Here is a 17,294-nt window from a genome sequence, read left to right as displayed (position 1 = left end):
ATGTGCATACAAGATCTTTCTTAATCTCTGCAATCTTCTCAATGAGATTTTAGTTAAGAAAAAATAAAACAAAATCATTAAAAAAAAAAAAAAAGATCAATTTTTTTTTACCAAACAAATAAAAATAAAAAGATCAATTATTTATAACCGCGTAGATGCCAAAATAGAACTCCTCCTAATTGGCCGGTTATAACTAGAATGTTCCGTTTTGAGATAACGTGTTACAAACGTAACTCAAATTGAATCTTATCTTTCTTTTTTTTTTTTTTTATAACAAAAATTGAATCTTATCTTAGGCCCCAAGCCATTATTCCAAACCTATAAATACACTCCTCCTAATATTTTTTCTTCATTCAATATTATTAAATCTCACAACACAAAGACGCAAACAAAATATCAAAACTCAAATCTATGGCATCAGGTGGAACAGAAGCTTTTCCAGATTTAGGCAAACACTGCCAACATCTTGATTGTCACCAGCTCGATTTCCTTCCTTTCACATGTGATGGCTGCACACAGGTACTTTTTTTTTTTTTTTAAATTATTTTTTATTCAAAATTTCTCATTATTTGTATACCTGTCTACAACAATTCTTAATCGAATGTTATTTATTTTAGGATCGAGCTTTAGATTACTAACACTCCTTATTTTCTTGCAAACTGGGATTCTTAATAATTAAGAATTAATTGGTGCCACACACGGATGTGTGTGGACTGATTAGTCACGACTAGAACAAGACATGATAGAAGAACTTGTTTAGACCATGTTCTTATTTGTTTGATTTTGAGGTTTTTTAAATCTATAATTAGGTTGTTAGTAATGTTAGAGGGAGAATATTTTTAATTTTCAATTAAAATTGTTTAGGTACCTCAATCAATGTATACTAGTTAGATTGCTAAATACTATCGGAGATACATCAACTTTTATTGACGATACATCAACTTTTATTGACTTAATTTTACAGAAGTAGATTGAACCAAGAAAAGTGACTAACATGATATGTAATGGCAGGTATTCTGTGTAGAACATAGATCCTACAAGGCTCATGAATGTCCAAAACACGACCACAACAGCAGAAAAGTGGTTGTTTGCGAAGAATGTTCCATGTCCATGGAGATCACAAACAACACCGGAGAAAACGAAGAAACAATCTTAAAAAAGCACCACACTTCAGGGAAGTGTGATCCTAGCAAGAAGAAGAAACCAACTTGCCCAGTGAAGCGTTGCAAAGAGATTTTGACGTTTTCTAACACGAGTATTTGTAAAACTTGCCACATTAAGGTGTGTCTCAAACACCGTTTTGCAGCCGACCATGCTTGTGGTAAAAGAGATTCATCTTCCTCCTTAACAAATGCTGCTGGAAATGCAAGATGGAATAATAAGTTTATGGCTGCTTTGGCTTCAAGGAATAATCAAGATTGTGCCAAAAAAGCTGGAAATCGTTCAACTACTTCTCCTTCTGTTAAGGCTTATTGAATTCTTATTGGTTAATGTGGAATACATGTTATTCTTGTGTGGTTTGATGTAATGATACATTGCTTTTAATTGCAATTTGAATGTTAAAACAATAAAACTAGTACATTACAACAAGAAATTACCATATAGTAATTAATCAAATAATGCATTGTCTATGATCTCTTTATCTCTCACCATTAGATTTTAAGAATGTTTTTGGTTAAACAATTCATTAAGCACTTAATTATGTTTAAACTGATTTTACAATCTAATAGAAGAATGATCAAGTACAATTACCATATTGTGATCATATGTGGATAGTTTACTATTTCTTTATCTCTCAGCCGTTAGATTAATCTAACAATAACGACGCAATTTCCTGATATCGGTAAAGATATGAAACTGATTACAATAGACCTTAATTTTAGTGCTAGTAGTCAATGAAAAAATTACATGTGATTTTCGGTAAATAGAAATTTATTACCTACATATTGTTACAACTTTCTCTTGTTTTTCAGAAGATACACAGATTGAAACAACTAATACAAGCACATTGATACACAATAATCTGTGTTTACATATTTTCTGTTGATTCTTTAATTTCATCCAAGGTGATAGTCTGCAAGGTAAGAAAATATTGCATTAAAATTAAGAGATGAAAAAAGGAGAAAAACCAACAATGCATATTAGAAATAGCAGATACCATGAAGACTAAAATCAAAATTTCAAGTTTCGACTAATTGAATCACAAAATTACCTGTTCATTGCCGGCAAAATCGTTATCGGGAGTGAGAAAAAGCATGCAATGGCACTCCTTCCTACCAAACAAAATCACAATAAGGTTAATAACAATAATCTGGAGGAACAATTTAGAGCTTAACTTAAATTACAGAGTATAGTGTTTAATATTAAACATATATTTTTTTTATTTTATGGATTATTCCACATTTCTTGACAAATAACATATTTAGAGCTGAAGCTATACTGCTTTTCGTCGAGCTACAAACTAAGTCACCCATGTATTAACCCTGATAACACATGTATTAACAAGATACGATTGTGGCTATGAGTGCTCTGTTTGAATCCATTGTTTCATAGGTGAATATGTAATTGCAATTCTCCATATAAAGAAAAATCAATACTTTTAAACAAAAACTCTATTGATCTAATAATTTTCAGTATCAGTGTTGTCAATCGCAAATCACAGAAAATGTCGGTTTGTTTAAATTTTACTATGCTATAGTCTCTATTTGGAAATACTTTGTACTAAATAGTGTATCGCAGAACAAACATATGCTTGATACTTGCTAACTAAGTAGCTTCAAACTTGATAACTTAATGTCTCAGAAGGAAAATATGGAATAGCTAATTGTAAAGATGTGCCTACCTCTCTCTCATGGGAACACACGGGCAATTCCAAAATCCTTGCGCAGCCTCAGCAGCTTTGTCGTCATAATGCCTAAAACACAGTGATTTTAGGTGCAAGCTTAGGAATTTAGAAGACATAAACACCAATCAAACGTATGTATGCAGCAACAATGCCAGAGCTATAGAATGAAGACACAAATTTGTCTTTTCAACAAGGTAAAATAACAAGTATTTACCGGCAAGGGCAGAGTGGTGCACCCAATGAATCTTTATGGTCGGCCAAACCCTGTTCCAAAGTAGAAATAATATAAGCACACGAAACATTGTTACCAAAGTAAATGACTTTATCTATTATCAGTTCTATGCATATACAGATAAAGTGAAGTACTTAAGTTTCGTATGCCTATCAACGACAACCTGGATAACTCACTTTCGGACTTAGTAAAATTTCATTCCAGCATGTCAAACTAGATGGTTCAAATAAATTTCCCTTCATTCCCATATTTGCTTTTCCACTACCAAGATGTATTGAAAATTTTTCTGAACTAGTTTCTCAATTATGCAGGTTCTGGCTTAGAAATCAATTGTGATATTATATGTTGAACATAATAAACCAAGCTAAACAGTTTATATTACAAACATTCCGCATTCCAAACCATGTAATGTAATAAAATTTTAGTTCCCAATGCCTGATGCATGCTTAGTTGCGCACGTAGGAGCATATAAAAGTGGTATTTTCCATTTAAAAGAATAATCAAAACCAAATCACAAAGGGTGCTCTAAAACCAGAAGAAGATTTATGATACCAGTGTGAATTTGATAGTAATATTCAAAAAATAACTAAAATGAGAAGATGCTTTTTGAATTAATACAAAATATCAACATGCCAAAAGCCTTTATATATAAAAAGAAACATATTGTTTATTTAAAATCTCCCTAAAAGTATTTTGTGTATTACAATATAACATCGCAGAAACAGTGTTCAATAATCATCATCATGACTCATGATTTCTGATTATTTTTATGCAAACAAGAGTAAGAAAAGATAAAAGACATATACCGGACCAAAAATTATAGAAAACCCCCCTGAAAATCTTGATTTAGAACAGAAAATCATGAGCACCAACAAGAAATAACGTGAAGTTGATTTTCTAAGACTGAATCGTCACCCCAAATGATTAAGAGCTAGTTAAACATCAACCATTTTCTCTCCATGCATGCAATTTTCTCTTTTCACTCATGAAAATCTTCTTTTATCCAAATGAAAATAGAACTGTCCATGCATTCCTCACAAAATTTACTAAGCGGTAAGCAAGTAGCATACCATTATCCATTAAAAAATTTAAATTAGGTTCGACCATCGTAATGATTCCAGGATAATCTTACAAGCAGAGACAGATCTATACGTCTATCACTGTGGGGGCACATGCAACTTCTCATTCACTTCAAATTCGTTGCATTTATATTTCGGCAATCTAAAAATTTGGCTTGGACCAGGCTTAACTCAGTCATTTTACAAAAACAGGTTTATAAGGTGCGGACTATCTACCTACCACTTATAAATACATTTTCAGGCCATATCTGATTCAATGCGGTACTTCTCTCAACAGACACATTCTAATATTTTATTTATATTTACAATATTATATGTGTGTGAGTATTGCCCCCCATAACCTGAAATTTTTAGGTCTGTAACTACTTACAAAATCCTAAGGACCGCACTAGAAACATATCACCAGAAAAACCTAATATTTGAAACCATTACTGAGCACAAAAAATAAGTTGAGAAAGAAGGACAATACCCATCATTTTCATCGATAAGTAATTTAAGTATCTGTAAACCGGGCATTTCCGAATTGCAAATTGACTAAAGGCAATAACATATACAGGCACAATCTGGAACATTAAATTGAATTCAACATATTATACTAATACAAGTAGCACCTAGTAGTATAAACCTATGTGTGTACACTGCACTGACACACAAAAAAAAAACTCGATGGCAAGTAGAGATACGTTATTTATGCATTTCTAAAACCTATTAAAAATTTACAATGAGATGCAACATTGCCAACAATAATGAATCACCATGACTCACTTTCAACAAAAATTCAAAAGTTTCATTGCAAGACTTAATGCGCCAACATTTGTATCAACAACTAAAGGAATATGAAACCGCAATTTTTATTTGGTAGAGTGTGATAATCAAACGAGAAGCAAATAAAAGATAGAGAATGTACCTTGATAACAACAGCAGTTACTCCTTTGTCGGAACAAAAGTAGGTTCCTGATTTACGGGCATATTGCTCGGAGAACTTCCTCATAATCTCAATGGATTTATCAGATGGTTCCACTGAAAGAACCAGCACATTATTTCTATAGAAATGAAATTTTATCAAATCACCGAAACTGAAAGTACAACCACTATAAATTTGGCCACAGAAAACTGACATTCAAACAGAGAAAGTAAAATAAAAAACACAGGGCCATAGTTTTACGTTATAAAAGTTGAACCAGATACATCCAAAAACAAGTACTAGGTTACTGGGTCATTGGTCGATCAATGAATCACCAGCTCAACGGGTATATATTTAAATAGTTCAATTATCAGTTGCGAATTTGTATTTAACTTAATAGTTCTAATACAGAACTTCATTTATAACCTATGAAAGCATACTTTGACACATAAAGTAGACATCAACATTCACACACACAAACGAACACACACGCGAGCATCATTTAAAAAAGATAAACTGGTACCAACTATGTCCCTTTACATATCTAGCCAAAATTGATGTGCCAGTTAGGTTTTCTGGCTGTGTTCAAGACATGTCAGATCCAAAAGATATTCTATATCCCGACAACAGAGTGAAATTCCCGACACACGTTGGATACTCAGACCCCCTTCACACACACATATGAAGCAAAAACATGTACGCCGACACAAGTATATACACGACACATGAAGTAGACATCGACATTCATATGCGTGCGTGCTCACACACACATGAACATCATTTAAAAAAGATATATGTTGGTACCAACTATGTCCCTTTCCATATCTAGCCAAAATTGAAGTGCCGATTAGATTTTCTGGTTGCATCCAAGACATGTAAGATCCAAAAAATATTTTTATATCCCCACACCAGAATGGAGTGTCCGACATGCATCATCAGATACTCAGAATTATAAAATTATAGACATGTAAGTTCTTATTTAACAAAATTATAAACATCAACAATTTTATGAGAACAATTTACCACTTGAAATTATCATTCATCATTATTACACTTTTGAAATTTCATATAATCTAATATCAATCATAAATTCATAATACTTATTTTTTTTGCACCCATTAATGAATATCAGTCATAATACTGGTTTCCAAAATTAGACAGCTCAAGGTGATTTTTTTGTTGTCCGTGGACGGAATGGTAAATATCAAATGAAACTCACACACAAAGGGGAGCTCTCGGATTCACACATGTGCAGCTAACAACATTTCAATTTCCATATCCAAAATTCTTCCAAAACCCAAAAAGCTTTCAAATTTAACAAACATGAAGTTCAACATCAAAACCCAATTCACGAAGCACCAAATAAATTTAAGAACAAAACTCAAAATTTCATAACTCAATCACAAGCATTTCAACAAACATCTTCTGGATAACATAACACAGTGATGAAACAACAACAACCATCATCAACAACACTTACTAAAAAAACACTACTTAGAGCATTGATTCAAAATACACAATAAAATCCAACTGGGCCATGAAAAATTCCAAAACAGAATCGATTAAAGAACAAAAAAAGCATAAAGAGTATGAAAAAAGTTAGAATATTGAATGGACTTTACCTTGAGCTCGTACGACGGAGAAATTGCGGCGGCGACGGAGAGGGGATGGGGCGGAGGAAACAGAGACGGCGAAGGTTGAAGCTTGAGAGGTCATTGCTGGTGAATTGGTTTTCTGCTGCGAAAAATGGTGTCTCTGTGGCTATCAATTTTGTGATATGTTCTCTATGGTCTTTGATTTTGTGTACAAGAAGAAATGAGTTTATCTTTTTTTACTTAAAAAGAGTTAAATATAATTTGTATATGTATTTTTTATGATTTATCTATATCTATAAATGTATATATATATATAGATAGATAGATATATCATATATGCATATATTTGTCAATATAGTTTAATGAATAAATACCGACATGACTTTGTATAATACTGTACTAGAACTTTGACCCATGCGGTGCATGGCTCTAATTAGGTGTAATATGTAACAATAAAAAATAAAATACAAAAATTCTAAGAGCATTTTCAATAAGAGTAGTATAGGGAATTTCATGGACTAATTATTCTATATTTGTTTATGTGCTTATTTTATATTTTATATATTTTTTAAATAATTTTTGAATCCCATCGTTTTGTTTACTTATTAAAAAAAAATTGCTGATAACTAAAGGTTAAAAAATTGATGATAATTAAAGGTTAAAAAAAAAATTAAAGACGTAATCAAGAACATAAACTTAGGTAGACATCCATAAATAAATAAAAATTGTGATTAATTCCGCCGTTCAAATTTATTGAAAACAGTGTTAACATATTAGGATTCCTAAATTCTTTCATAATTGAAGCACATGTTTTAGCGGTTGAAAGGTTTTATTGTAAGTAAGAGATGCAGGTTCGATGACAAATCTGTATATTTTTAATATAAAGCTGCAATAAAAAGAAAGAGAAAATGAGGGGAAAAAAATTTGGTTTAGGGTTAGTTTATGTTAGCAAGCTTATAATATAAGAGATTATCGGTTTTTAATTGTTTAAATTGTGCAATGAAAATTGATGGCGCTTAATTGTCGTATGAAATATTTCCTATGAAAGTTGATGGAGCTTAACACTTTGTGGACATAATTTAAATCACAATTGGTTTGCTAGTGCATATTGTATCAATTGATCATCGGTTAATATTAAATTTGCAATGTTAAAATCAAAATAATGAATGTGATTAGTGACATGACTATGATTGTGTTTGGTTGTATTGCAAAAAAAATTGATTTAGTAGAATTGAGTTTGATAATAACTTTCCAAATTACACGTGATAATAACTTTTCAAATCTCACATGATAATTATTCTCTAAATTTATGATCCGGTAGAAAAAAAATCATTGATCAGGAAAGACATAAAAATATTTCGTGATGAATAATATAGTCAACAATAATTTTGATATGATATACTTTTAAAATTGATGGTGCTTATCAATTATTGCACATAATTTTAATCACAATTGGTATACTTGCCATAATGGTTGGAAATATTGCCTTGCATTGAAGGATTGCGTGTTCGAATCCTAGTCAAGACAAAATTGTATTATTTTTTAATAAAAATTGCAAGATAAAATGGAGGGAAAACAGGGAAACAAATTAGAGTTTAAAGTTTGCTTGTGTATACAAGCTTATAATATAAAAGATGTGCAATAAAATAGTTTTGTCTTATGTATAATTTTTTTTTATTAGATTAATCATATTTTCTTGTCAAAAAAAGATTAATCATATTTTATTTGATTTAGTGATGAATTTTGTATTGTTTTTTTAAGTAATTACACATAAATGAAAGTAAACGGGCAAAAGCTGCATCATTAATCCTGTTTGAATGACAACATGAATCTTTTTGAAAACTATGTTCATAGACTTAGGAGAGACAACATATTGTTATACATGATTTTTTGAACTCTTTTCAAAATATCAACAACATCTGGTGTTAGGAAATTAAAACGTGTCAAACGCGAATAATATAAAAGCATGTTGATTGTCAGAACACGTTTTATCATGTTTGACTACTTTGTTTGAAGCAACTTTGAGAGCCGCTTGTCTCACAATAAAATCCTCTGTCCTCAATCCCACAAGTGGGGAAATTTCAGTCAAGTCCACACAAGCATGCTTCCCTCCTATCCACCCGTAAACTACAATATCTGCAGATCTAAGCGTCGATCTCCCTTTTCGTGGGTCAGTAAAAAAGTTTACAAACGTCTCTTTCTTCACAGACACACCAACGCGCTTAAAAATATCATAAAGAACATCCATACCTATAAAGTATGGTTTAGAATGGTGGCTCACTAAAAATGGACAATAGGTAATCGAGATTAGTCATGAAAAAAAATTGATGTTATTTTAAGCGATAAAAAATAAAAAAAATGTTAACATATATCTTAAAAATGCATGTTAAAATATTAAATGAAGAAACTCTATTTATAAAGTGTGCATTCAATTTCTCAAAGAATAAATTTTAACTTTTACAATAAATAGTTACTATATTTTAGAACACATGTTAAAATGACATTTTTTTTTTATAATTAAATTTATAATTTCTTTATAAGACTAGATAAATTTAAGATTTATTTATGGAATAGAAGAATAAAAAAGTTGGAAAGAGTTGAAGTTAGCCACACGTTGTAAATAAAAATCTAGTAGTTGCTTGGTTATAACACAAAAAAAGTTGAAAGTTTGATGTTGAAAGTTTGAAGTTCCAACCAACCATTATTCGTTTGTATTCTTTGGCTCTCTTCATCTTCTTATCCACACACACCTCACCCATCTGTCCAATGACTTGGAATTTTGGATAACCTGAACTTTTAAATGCAACTGCATATATTAGACAAAGAAATAAAATAAGACAAGATATGTCTCTACGGATTTTGTTGTTGTTTTTTACTTAAGTTTTATTTTGTCAAATAGTTTAGTAGCTAAAAATTATATTCTTAAGGTAAATAAGCGAATGATTCGAATTTCGATACTTCTATATAAAATATAATGTTTCTGTCAACTGAACTAAGCTCACGAAGACATTATTTTTTACGCGGTACTTACTTATAGTGGTTATATACTTCATTTTTTATACTCATTATAGGAATGTCTATTAACAAAAAAAACAAATATTTGTCCAAAATGTACAATTACTTAAAACAATAAAAACTGTTCTTAAGCTCTAATATCTAAATACCAGTCCCCACAATAGTCATTTTTATAGTTTTACAAGAAGTTAAATATTCAAAATTATCATATTTGCATGGAATCATGCGATATCGATGTCTTTCAACAATTACTCCAATATTAGGATTTTAAGTACAGATTGCAATTATTTGATTTGTACGTGGATCAAAACTGTAAAAAGTGCTAAAAATAACAATAATAATACAAGACGAGTTAACATTTTCCTTATATTAATTCTTGTTTTCACGTAGAAGATCATGAACACGTGAAGATGAAATCTAAATATGATGTTTCTTTATTTATTAAATCTGAGTTTATTTTAGAGAGTGGGGTTAGAGAAAAGATAGAGTGACTTTTTGGATTGTAAAAACAAAAATTAGAAGTTTTTATTTAATATTTATTTTTAAAAAATTAAACTTAAAATATAAAAGAAAATATTAACCACTTAAAAAAGTTTCATCATATCATATCAACTAGGTATGTGCATACAACATTACTGTTTGCAAAAGTTAATAAACAATTACATATATGTTATCTTTTTTTTAATAGCAAATAAATTATTATTAATAACTAGTTTCTGCATAAGACGAACAGAGGTCGGAAAAAGCGGAACTACAAACAAAGCTACCGTATATAAGCGGAACACCGATGAGTAAAGCCAACAACAAACATTACATAATAGAGGTTCACTTCTAATCTCGTTCTTAGAAGGACACTATCCATAGCCTCCAAACTACCAGAGACGACCATCAACCCGACTCATAGATGTCACTGGACTCTAACTCCCGATCTCGAAGCAAAAGTTAACCTCCCATCCGAATCCAAAAACAGCTTCGCGAGTCAAAAATTAATGGGACAACGGTAGAAAGAAAACCTAAGCAGATAAGTTTCGTTTCGACTCGCAGTCCATCTCCAAACGTAAAATAAAGCTTTAAGCAAGTTCCATATGCTGTAGTATAGTTACCTCTATAAATTAGAGAATATTATTTGCATGCACCATCGAAAAAGCTTGAATTACAAGTAACAAAAAGAAAAACAGATTGTCTATTATGGAAGCTAGCATGCGTTTTTTTGAGGAATTAAAGATAACTTCTGTCTCTCTTTTTTATAAGCAAATTAGATAACTTGTGTCTGTCTACTCTTAAGTATGAATACACATTTTTTGTCAAAAAAAGAAGTATGAATACTCTTTTTCTTTTCTTTTCTATATTTACTCTTTTTCCCGAATAAAGATTACATAATGAGTATTTTAAAAACCAACATTTTTATAAAAAAATACAAACTTCACCTCGTTACAATAAAAATCTAAATCACATTGCAAACAAGCAACATACTATGGTTGTTACACATTTAAAACCGATCAACCAAATATAAAATTTGCGAGACCTTTAAATCATACTGTAGTTCATTGGAATTAAACCCTTCAAATTGAGATGTAGTTGTGGTCAAACCATTCAAAATTCAAATAATTGAAATGTAAATAGTGTCTATTAGTCTATTCATATTTAAATGGCTGATTTCAAAATATTGTAAAATTTAAATATTAATTCATGGTTTTTTCTAAGTTGCCTCGTAGCATACTCGTGATTAAATAGTGATATCAAAACTAATGATTCGACGAAGAATTGGACCAATTCCTTGTATTGATAGTTTTCTTGACAAAGGTGGTCATACGAAAGCTTCCTCTTAGGAGAGCATAAAAAATTGAATGATTAATTCACACTTAAGGGGGAGATAGTTGTGTGAGAGGACTCATATAAACCTAACATTTTAAGGATTTAGGTTAAAGTGTGTGTCCAACACATTTGTATAGTTATTATGAGTCCAATGTGAATGATTTCTCTGACTGCCCCTTCGTGATCCAACAAAAAAATTATAAATAAATAGAATTGACCTTGACAAAAAAAAAATTGCCAATTGTGAGTTGGAAGGAGATCCTTAAGTAGATTTTTCCATTATGAAGGAAGTTTGAGACGAATGAGAAATGATGGGGGAAGGTACACATGTGTTATTATTATTAACCCACATTTTTTCAAAGGTAACCTAGCACTCACCATTAATTCATTTAAAAAATTATCGAAATTAAAACACCATTTAAAGGGGGGAAAATGAATTTGGGAGGGATAACAAATATAGATCTAATTATGTAACATGGGTACTATAGACAAATAGTTAGAGATTTGATTTCGAAAAAATTTAATTAAAAGAGAGCTAATCAATAATCCATTTTATATATCTCACATATGTTCTCAGATGGAGATTAATCACTATTAAACCTGATGAAAACTTTATGCTAAAAAAATCAAATATGTATTCAAAGATTAGATCATTCATAGGGCTTTATTAATGAATCATAGAAGGAAGAAAAACACTAAAAGCTATATAAATAAATATAAATAAAGTATATATGATTACTCAAAACTAACTTGCTTGATGTATATGCTATACATTTTATTTTTTAATGTATCAATGTTTTTTTGTTGAATGATCCACATAGAAAATATCACTTAGTCTATCGGATATTAGCAAAAGTAGAACCAAGCTAAAAACCATCAAACAACTGTGGTCTATTCATTGTCATCATTTCAACATATTTATTGTAGATCTATTTTAAAAAATATTCTTTAAACAAGACCTAGAGGAGCAACCAAACAAAATCTTGGTTACTTTGCATCTGTGTAGGGTCATATTTTTCAAAAAATAAATCCTTTTAGATTTGATAATTATACAAATCAAATATATACAAGACCTAGCGGAGCAAAAAAACAAAATCAAACATAAATTGAAACATCTGAATAATTAGTTGTTTGTAAATGAGATTCAAAGTTCAAATACTCCGATTCATCCAAAAATTTGTATAAAAATAATATGTGAATTATTTGATCCACAACTTATTTGAATATGCATAAAAAAGTTGATAGTTTTAATAGGTTCAAAAATAATATTTATTAATTTTGGATCTATCAAAATTTTCTACCTCAACAATATACCGAGGGATTTATGATGTGTACCATAGTATTCACTCTACTATAAACCAAATTGTAAACATACTTTTCCAATAAGAAGGATTTAATCAATCATACTTTTTCCATGGTTATCTTTTATATGGAGAGAAGTTATTAAAACTACACTCAAAGTTGCAAGAGACAAATAATATAGGTTAGAAAGAAGATGTACACCAAAAACTGAAAAAGAAGAAGATAGATATATACATTTGTTAGGATCAAATGACACAAACTAGTTTGACATCAAATATTACACTTCTCAATAGCGTTTTAATTAACCGATATAAATTTTATAAAATTCACCGTTATATTGAAAGTTTATATCATATAGATCATTTATGTAAAACTTCAGACAAATCCAAAATTATTTGATATATATGTTATTGAGATACATCAAAATTAACGGTTTGCGTCTTTTTTTATATATCGTTAATCTTTATGTGCTGCAATAACATATAAAATGATTTTGGATTTGTCTGAAATTTTACGCAAATAATCTATATGATATAAACTTTCTATCTAATGATGAATTTTATAAAATTATTATCAGTTAAAACATTATTCAAAGGTGTAACATTTGGTGTCAAACTAGTTGGTGTCATTTCCTGACCGATATATATATATATATATATATATATATATATATATATATATATATATATATATATATATATATATATATGAAGTGATAAGTAGTAGGTAGCTATGATTGCTTATTAAGAAAAAAGTTTATGATTTATTTAAAAAAAAATCAATATAGATCGATGGAGAAGACATGTAGTGATGTGATTATGTAACTAAAGTCATAACATAGATCTAATAGAAAAATTCAATTGCATTTTATTTATGTTGTAGAGAGACCTTAAACTTATAATAAGATCTATTTATATTTATATATGTAAATTTATGAACAACATAAAAACAAATACATAGATAAAAAAAATTAAAGTAGATAAATTAAGAGAGTTCAATTCAATACAAGTAAGGGATTATATTATAAAGAAGTGTTTTAAAAAAAAGGATTATAAACAAGGTATGGAAAAATCAAAATACTACTAGATAGCTCAAATTTAAAATATATAAAAGATAACAAGTTTTTGCATCACTTTTCATGGATACATACATAAACCCTAGATATATCGAGATTCAAGAACTTTATTACCATGAAAAATAAAGGGAAAAAGCTTAACCAAACCAACATCAACAAAAAGTTTACAAAAATGAAAAACACACTAAAAAGCTATATAAATAAAGTAGAAAACTCAAAACTAACTTGCTAGCTTGATATTGTAGCAAATTAATTATGAATCGGACCAAGATGCTTGATTCCCCATAAAAGTACTAGTGTACCCATCTTCTTCAGTCAGAAACTATATAAGAACAATCCTATAGCTCATATAAAAGAAGAAAGTGAAGGGGTAGTGGGGGGGTGCATATAATAATAGTGATAACTTTTTTTATGGCTGAAGCAATACTACAAGTGTGTGAAATGGAGAGTGGAGTGAGATCTTGACCTTGTTTGTGAGTAGTAATGATGGTGCCTTTAGGTTTGTGGGGTGGTTGAGACCTAAAAGGATGAGGATGATGTGGGCATAATGATGGTGATAGAGAAAATAACAACAGAGAGACATGATGATGATGATTTATTCTGGCGTTGAAATAGAGGAGGCAACAGAAGAAGAGGTTCAAGGATTTTGTGCACCCTTTCTTTATCTCTGACATTGTGGAGAGAGAGAGAGAGAGAGAGAGAGAGAAAGAGCAAGAAAAAGAGAATGAAAGTGTGCATCTAATTATGATGAAACCTATATGTTGGTCTACACACTTACAATATTTATAAGGGTCTTGTTAACATGTGCCCTTAAGGCACATGTTAAGATATACCAAAATAGAAATTCAACATTTAATGATACAAGAAATTTAATGCTTCAAAAGTCAAAATGCACAAATTAGCATTTAATAATTTCTATTTTTGCTTCCTTAACATGTGCCTTAAGGGCACAAGTTAACATTCTCCTATTTATAATAGACTATAGTACTCCATTTGTTGTACTTCTTCGGTCCAAAAATAAATGACACAATTGTATTTTCTCCGTTCTAAAATATAAGAAAAAATTGGTCAAATAAAATTGATGTATATGATTACAAATTTGGACTAAATATATCAACTTTGATTGATCAATTTTCCTTTATATTTTGAGACGGAGGGAGTATAACATATATTTCCTTCGTCCCAAATTGAATGACATATAAGATGTATATGGTTACAAATTTACATATATTTTTTTACCATATTTTTCTACTAATAAATATAAATAAATATTAACATATAAGATGTTGTTGATTCATCTTGATGAGTATTTTCAAAATATCTTTACTATAATATAATTAAAAATATTAATCTTCAAATTTATGGATCAGCATACGTGAAACAGTCAACTGTGTCATTTAATTTGAACAGAGCGAGTAGTACAATAGTATTGTATATGTTAAAGTAACTAAAAATAGTACCAAGTAACATTTTATTGAAAATAATTATTTATTAAAAATGCTACATTTAATATAAAATCCACAAATTTCAATGCAAATGAGTGCTCCCTCCGTTCCAAAATATAAGCAAAAATGAGTCAAAGAAACTTGATGTATTTGGTTAAAAATTTAGACCAAATACATTCATTTTTATTGATCAATTTTTGCTTATATTTTAGAACGGAATGATATTTTGAACGTCTTTAACATGTGCAAATTTGAACATGATAGAAAAACCTAAATTTTTATCATTATTATTTTCAATTTAAAACTTTTTGTTTGTACTTAATCAGTGTCCCGGGAGAACCAGTTAACATGATTCTTTTTCTTTTAACAAACTTTGAATATTTTTAAATATTGGTCACATAGACTTTTTTTTTTTAATTTGTTATATAACAATGGTTGTTATTTAAGCATCAATATATTAACACCATATATAACAACTTTTGCTTAATTAGTGTCCGGATACTATTTAGCATTTTTATTTATTTATATTTAACATTTAAGATGAAACAAGCAATGTTATTGTCACATATAATAAATTGCATTGGGATAGGAATTTGATCTAGTCCACAATAGAGGAAAATAAATTGTTTATATTGTTTAATTTTAATGAAAGGATTAATTCATGTTATAATCTTTAATCTTATATTAGACCGGAGTAGTAGTTAGTTTGAACTAATTGAATTCAAGTAGTTGATAATAAATGACTGAAATTGTGTGCAATTAAAAGGTTGTGTATGTTTAGAAGTCAATTAGTACATTGTTTGTCTCATATTATAAAATTAAATAAAAAAAAGTGATAAAAATATAAATTTAAATAGTTAAATAATGTGTGATAATGTGTGTGTAAGAGGATTATCAAACAATGTGCATGTGTGTGGGGGACTGGGGGTTGGAGCCCATGGGTACCCTCATGGATCCGTCTCTGACCTTATGTTAAGTGAATTAGTGAACTATATTAACCCTACATGATGTTTTCTCTCCCGACTCCATCTTTCTTTTATACCCCTTAAAAATATCATTTTGCTCCTTGTGGTTTGAAAAAATTTGACCAAATTATTTCGGTTTATACAAACCGAAATTTTTAAACATGGAAAAAAAATCGGTTTATATACACCAAAATAACATAAATGTTAAGAAAAGAAGAAAGATTTATGTGAAAATTCATGTAGAGCTACCTGTGGTAAATTTAGCATATCTCTTTGAATATAAGTCGTATGCTAATGATTTTTAATCTAGTGTAAAGAAGACAAAATTTACTACAGAATTGACACCGAAATTGTTAAATTTCATTAAGTATAGCATGAGAAAATCTACCTACAAGTTTAAGAAAAGTTTCTGCTCTGTTTCTATACCAGTACCCATTATTTGATCAAACTGAACAAATTGGATAGTTAACCCTCCAAACAAAAATTATATTTGTAATCTTGACACCCTAAGCTTTCCAAAGAGTGGTCGTTTACTCAAATCGGACATCATTTAGTATTTCAAATAAATTGTGGAAGTTGAGGGTTGATGCTGAATTTATGCAGGAAATTTGAAAAAAAATTTGGAACACAAAATTTCGGTTTTTATTAACCGAATTTTTTGAGCATGACAAAAAAATTCGGTTCGTACAAACCGAAGTACCTCCCAAAGGCAAAAACAAAAATTCAGGGATAGAAAAAAGGCGGGGGTTCGGAAGAGAAAACATCAACCCTACTTTCTCTTCCTATAAACATTCTCTATCCTGTCCTCCATAGCATGTGGATCACTAGAAGCCATTACATATACAAGCCAAGATGCTGAATAAATTGCTTAAATTACATGTGAATAATCAATTATTCCAACCATCAAATAATGTTAAATTGTCTTCATCTGCTCCTCTTTAAAAACGAAGTACATTAATTATTTATCAACAGGTTTGCATTTTTTCTGTAACCAACAATAAATATAAATATGATAGAAAGAT

The 17,294-nt window shown here is 29.7% G+C and overlaps 2 protein-coding genes across 2 annotated transcripts; one reads left to right on the top strand and one right to left on the bottom strand.

Moving 5' to 3' along the window:
• Positions 1–351: 351 nt before the first annotated feature.
• Positions 352–1,590, top strand: LOC123906494 (zinc finger AN1 domain-containing stress-associated protein 12). The gene is made up of 2 exons (XM_045956418.1): positions 352–519; positions 1,012–1,590. The coding sequence occupies exons 1-2, from the start codon at positions 412–414 to the stop codon at positions 1,474–1,476; spliced, it is 573 nt and encodes a 190-aa protein (XP_045812374.1). The 5' UTR covers positions 352–411; the 3' UTR covers positions 1,477–1,590.
• A 217-nt stretch (positions 1,591–1,807) lies between these two features.
• LOC123906496 (ferredoxin-thioredoxin reductase catalytic chain, chloroplastic) lies at positions 1,808–6,895 on the bottom strand. Its single transcript, XM_045956419.1, has 6 exons — positions 6,683–6,895; positions 5,064–5,176; positions 3,060–3,109; positions 2,843–2,914; positions 2,213–2,273; positions 1,808–2,074 (listed from the first exon to the last, which is right to left on the bottom strand). Exons 1-6 carry the CDS (start codon positions 6,774–6,776, stop codon positions 2,030–2,032), a joined length of 435 nt encoding a protein of 144 aa, XP_045812375.1. The 5' UTR covers positions 6,777–6,895; the 3' UTR covers positions 1,808–2,029.
• Positions 6,896–17,294: the final 10,399 nt, after the last annotated feature.

Source organism: Trifolium pratense, linkage group LG2, assembly GCF_020283565.1.
Source record: "Trifolium pratense cultivar HEN17-A07 linkage group LG2, ARS_RC_1.1, whole genome shotgun sequence".
NCBI classification, from domain to species: domain Eukaryota; kingdom Viridiplantae; phylum Streptophyta; class Magnoliopsida; order Fabales; family Fabaceae; genus Trifolium; species Trifolium pratense.
This window is presented reverse-complemented; position numbering and strand designations above follow the sequence as displayed.

Coding starts and splice junctions, on each gene's coding strand:
- LOC123906494 (XM_045956418.1), top strand. CDS start 412: ATGGCATCAGGTGGAACAGAAGCTTTTCCAGATTTAGGCAAACACTGC. Junction 520..1,011: donor CATGTGATGGCTGCACACAG/GTACTTTTTTTT, acceptor ATGTAATGGCAG/GTATTCTGTGTAGAACATAG.
- LOC123906496 (XM_045956419.1), bottom strand. CDS start 6,776: ATGACCTCTCAAGCTTCAACCTTCGCCGTCTCTGTTTCCTCCGCCCCA. Junction 3,110..5,063: donor TAACTGCTGTTGTTATCAAG/GTACATTCTCTA, acceptor ACTTTGGAACAG/GGTTTGGCCGACCATAAAGA. Junction 2,274..2,842: donor TGTGTTCCCATGAGAGAGAG/GTAGGCACATCT, acceptor TTTGTTTGGTAG/GAAGGAGTGCCATTGCATGC.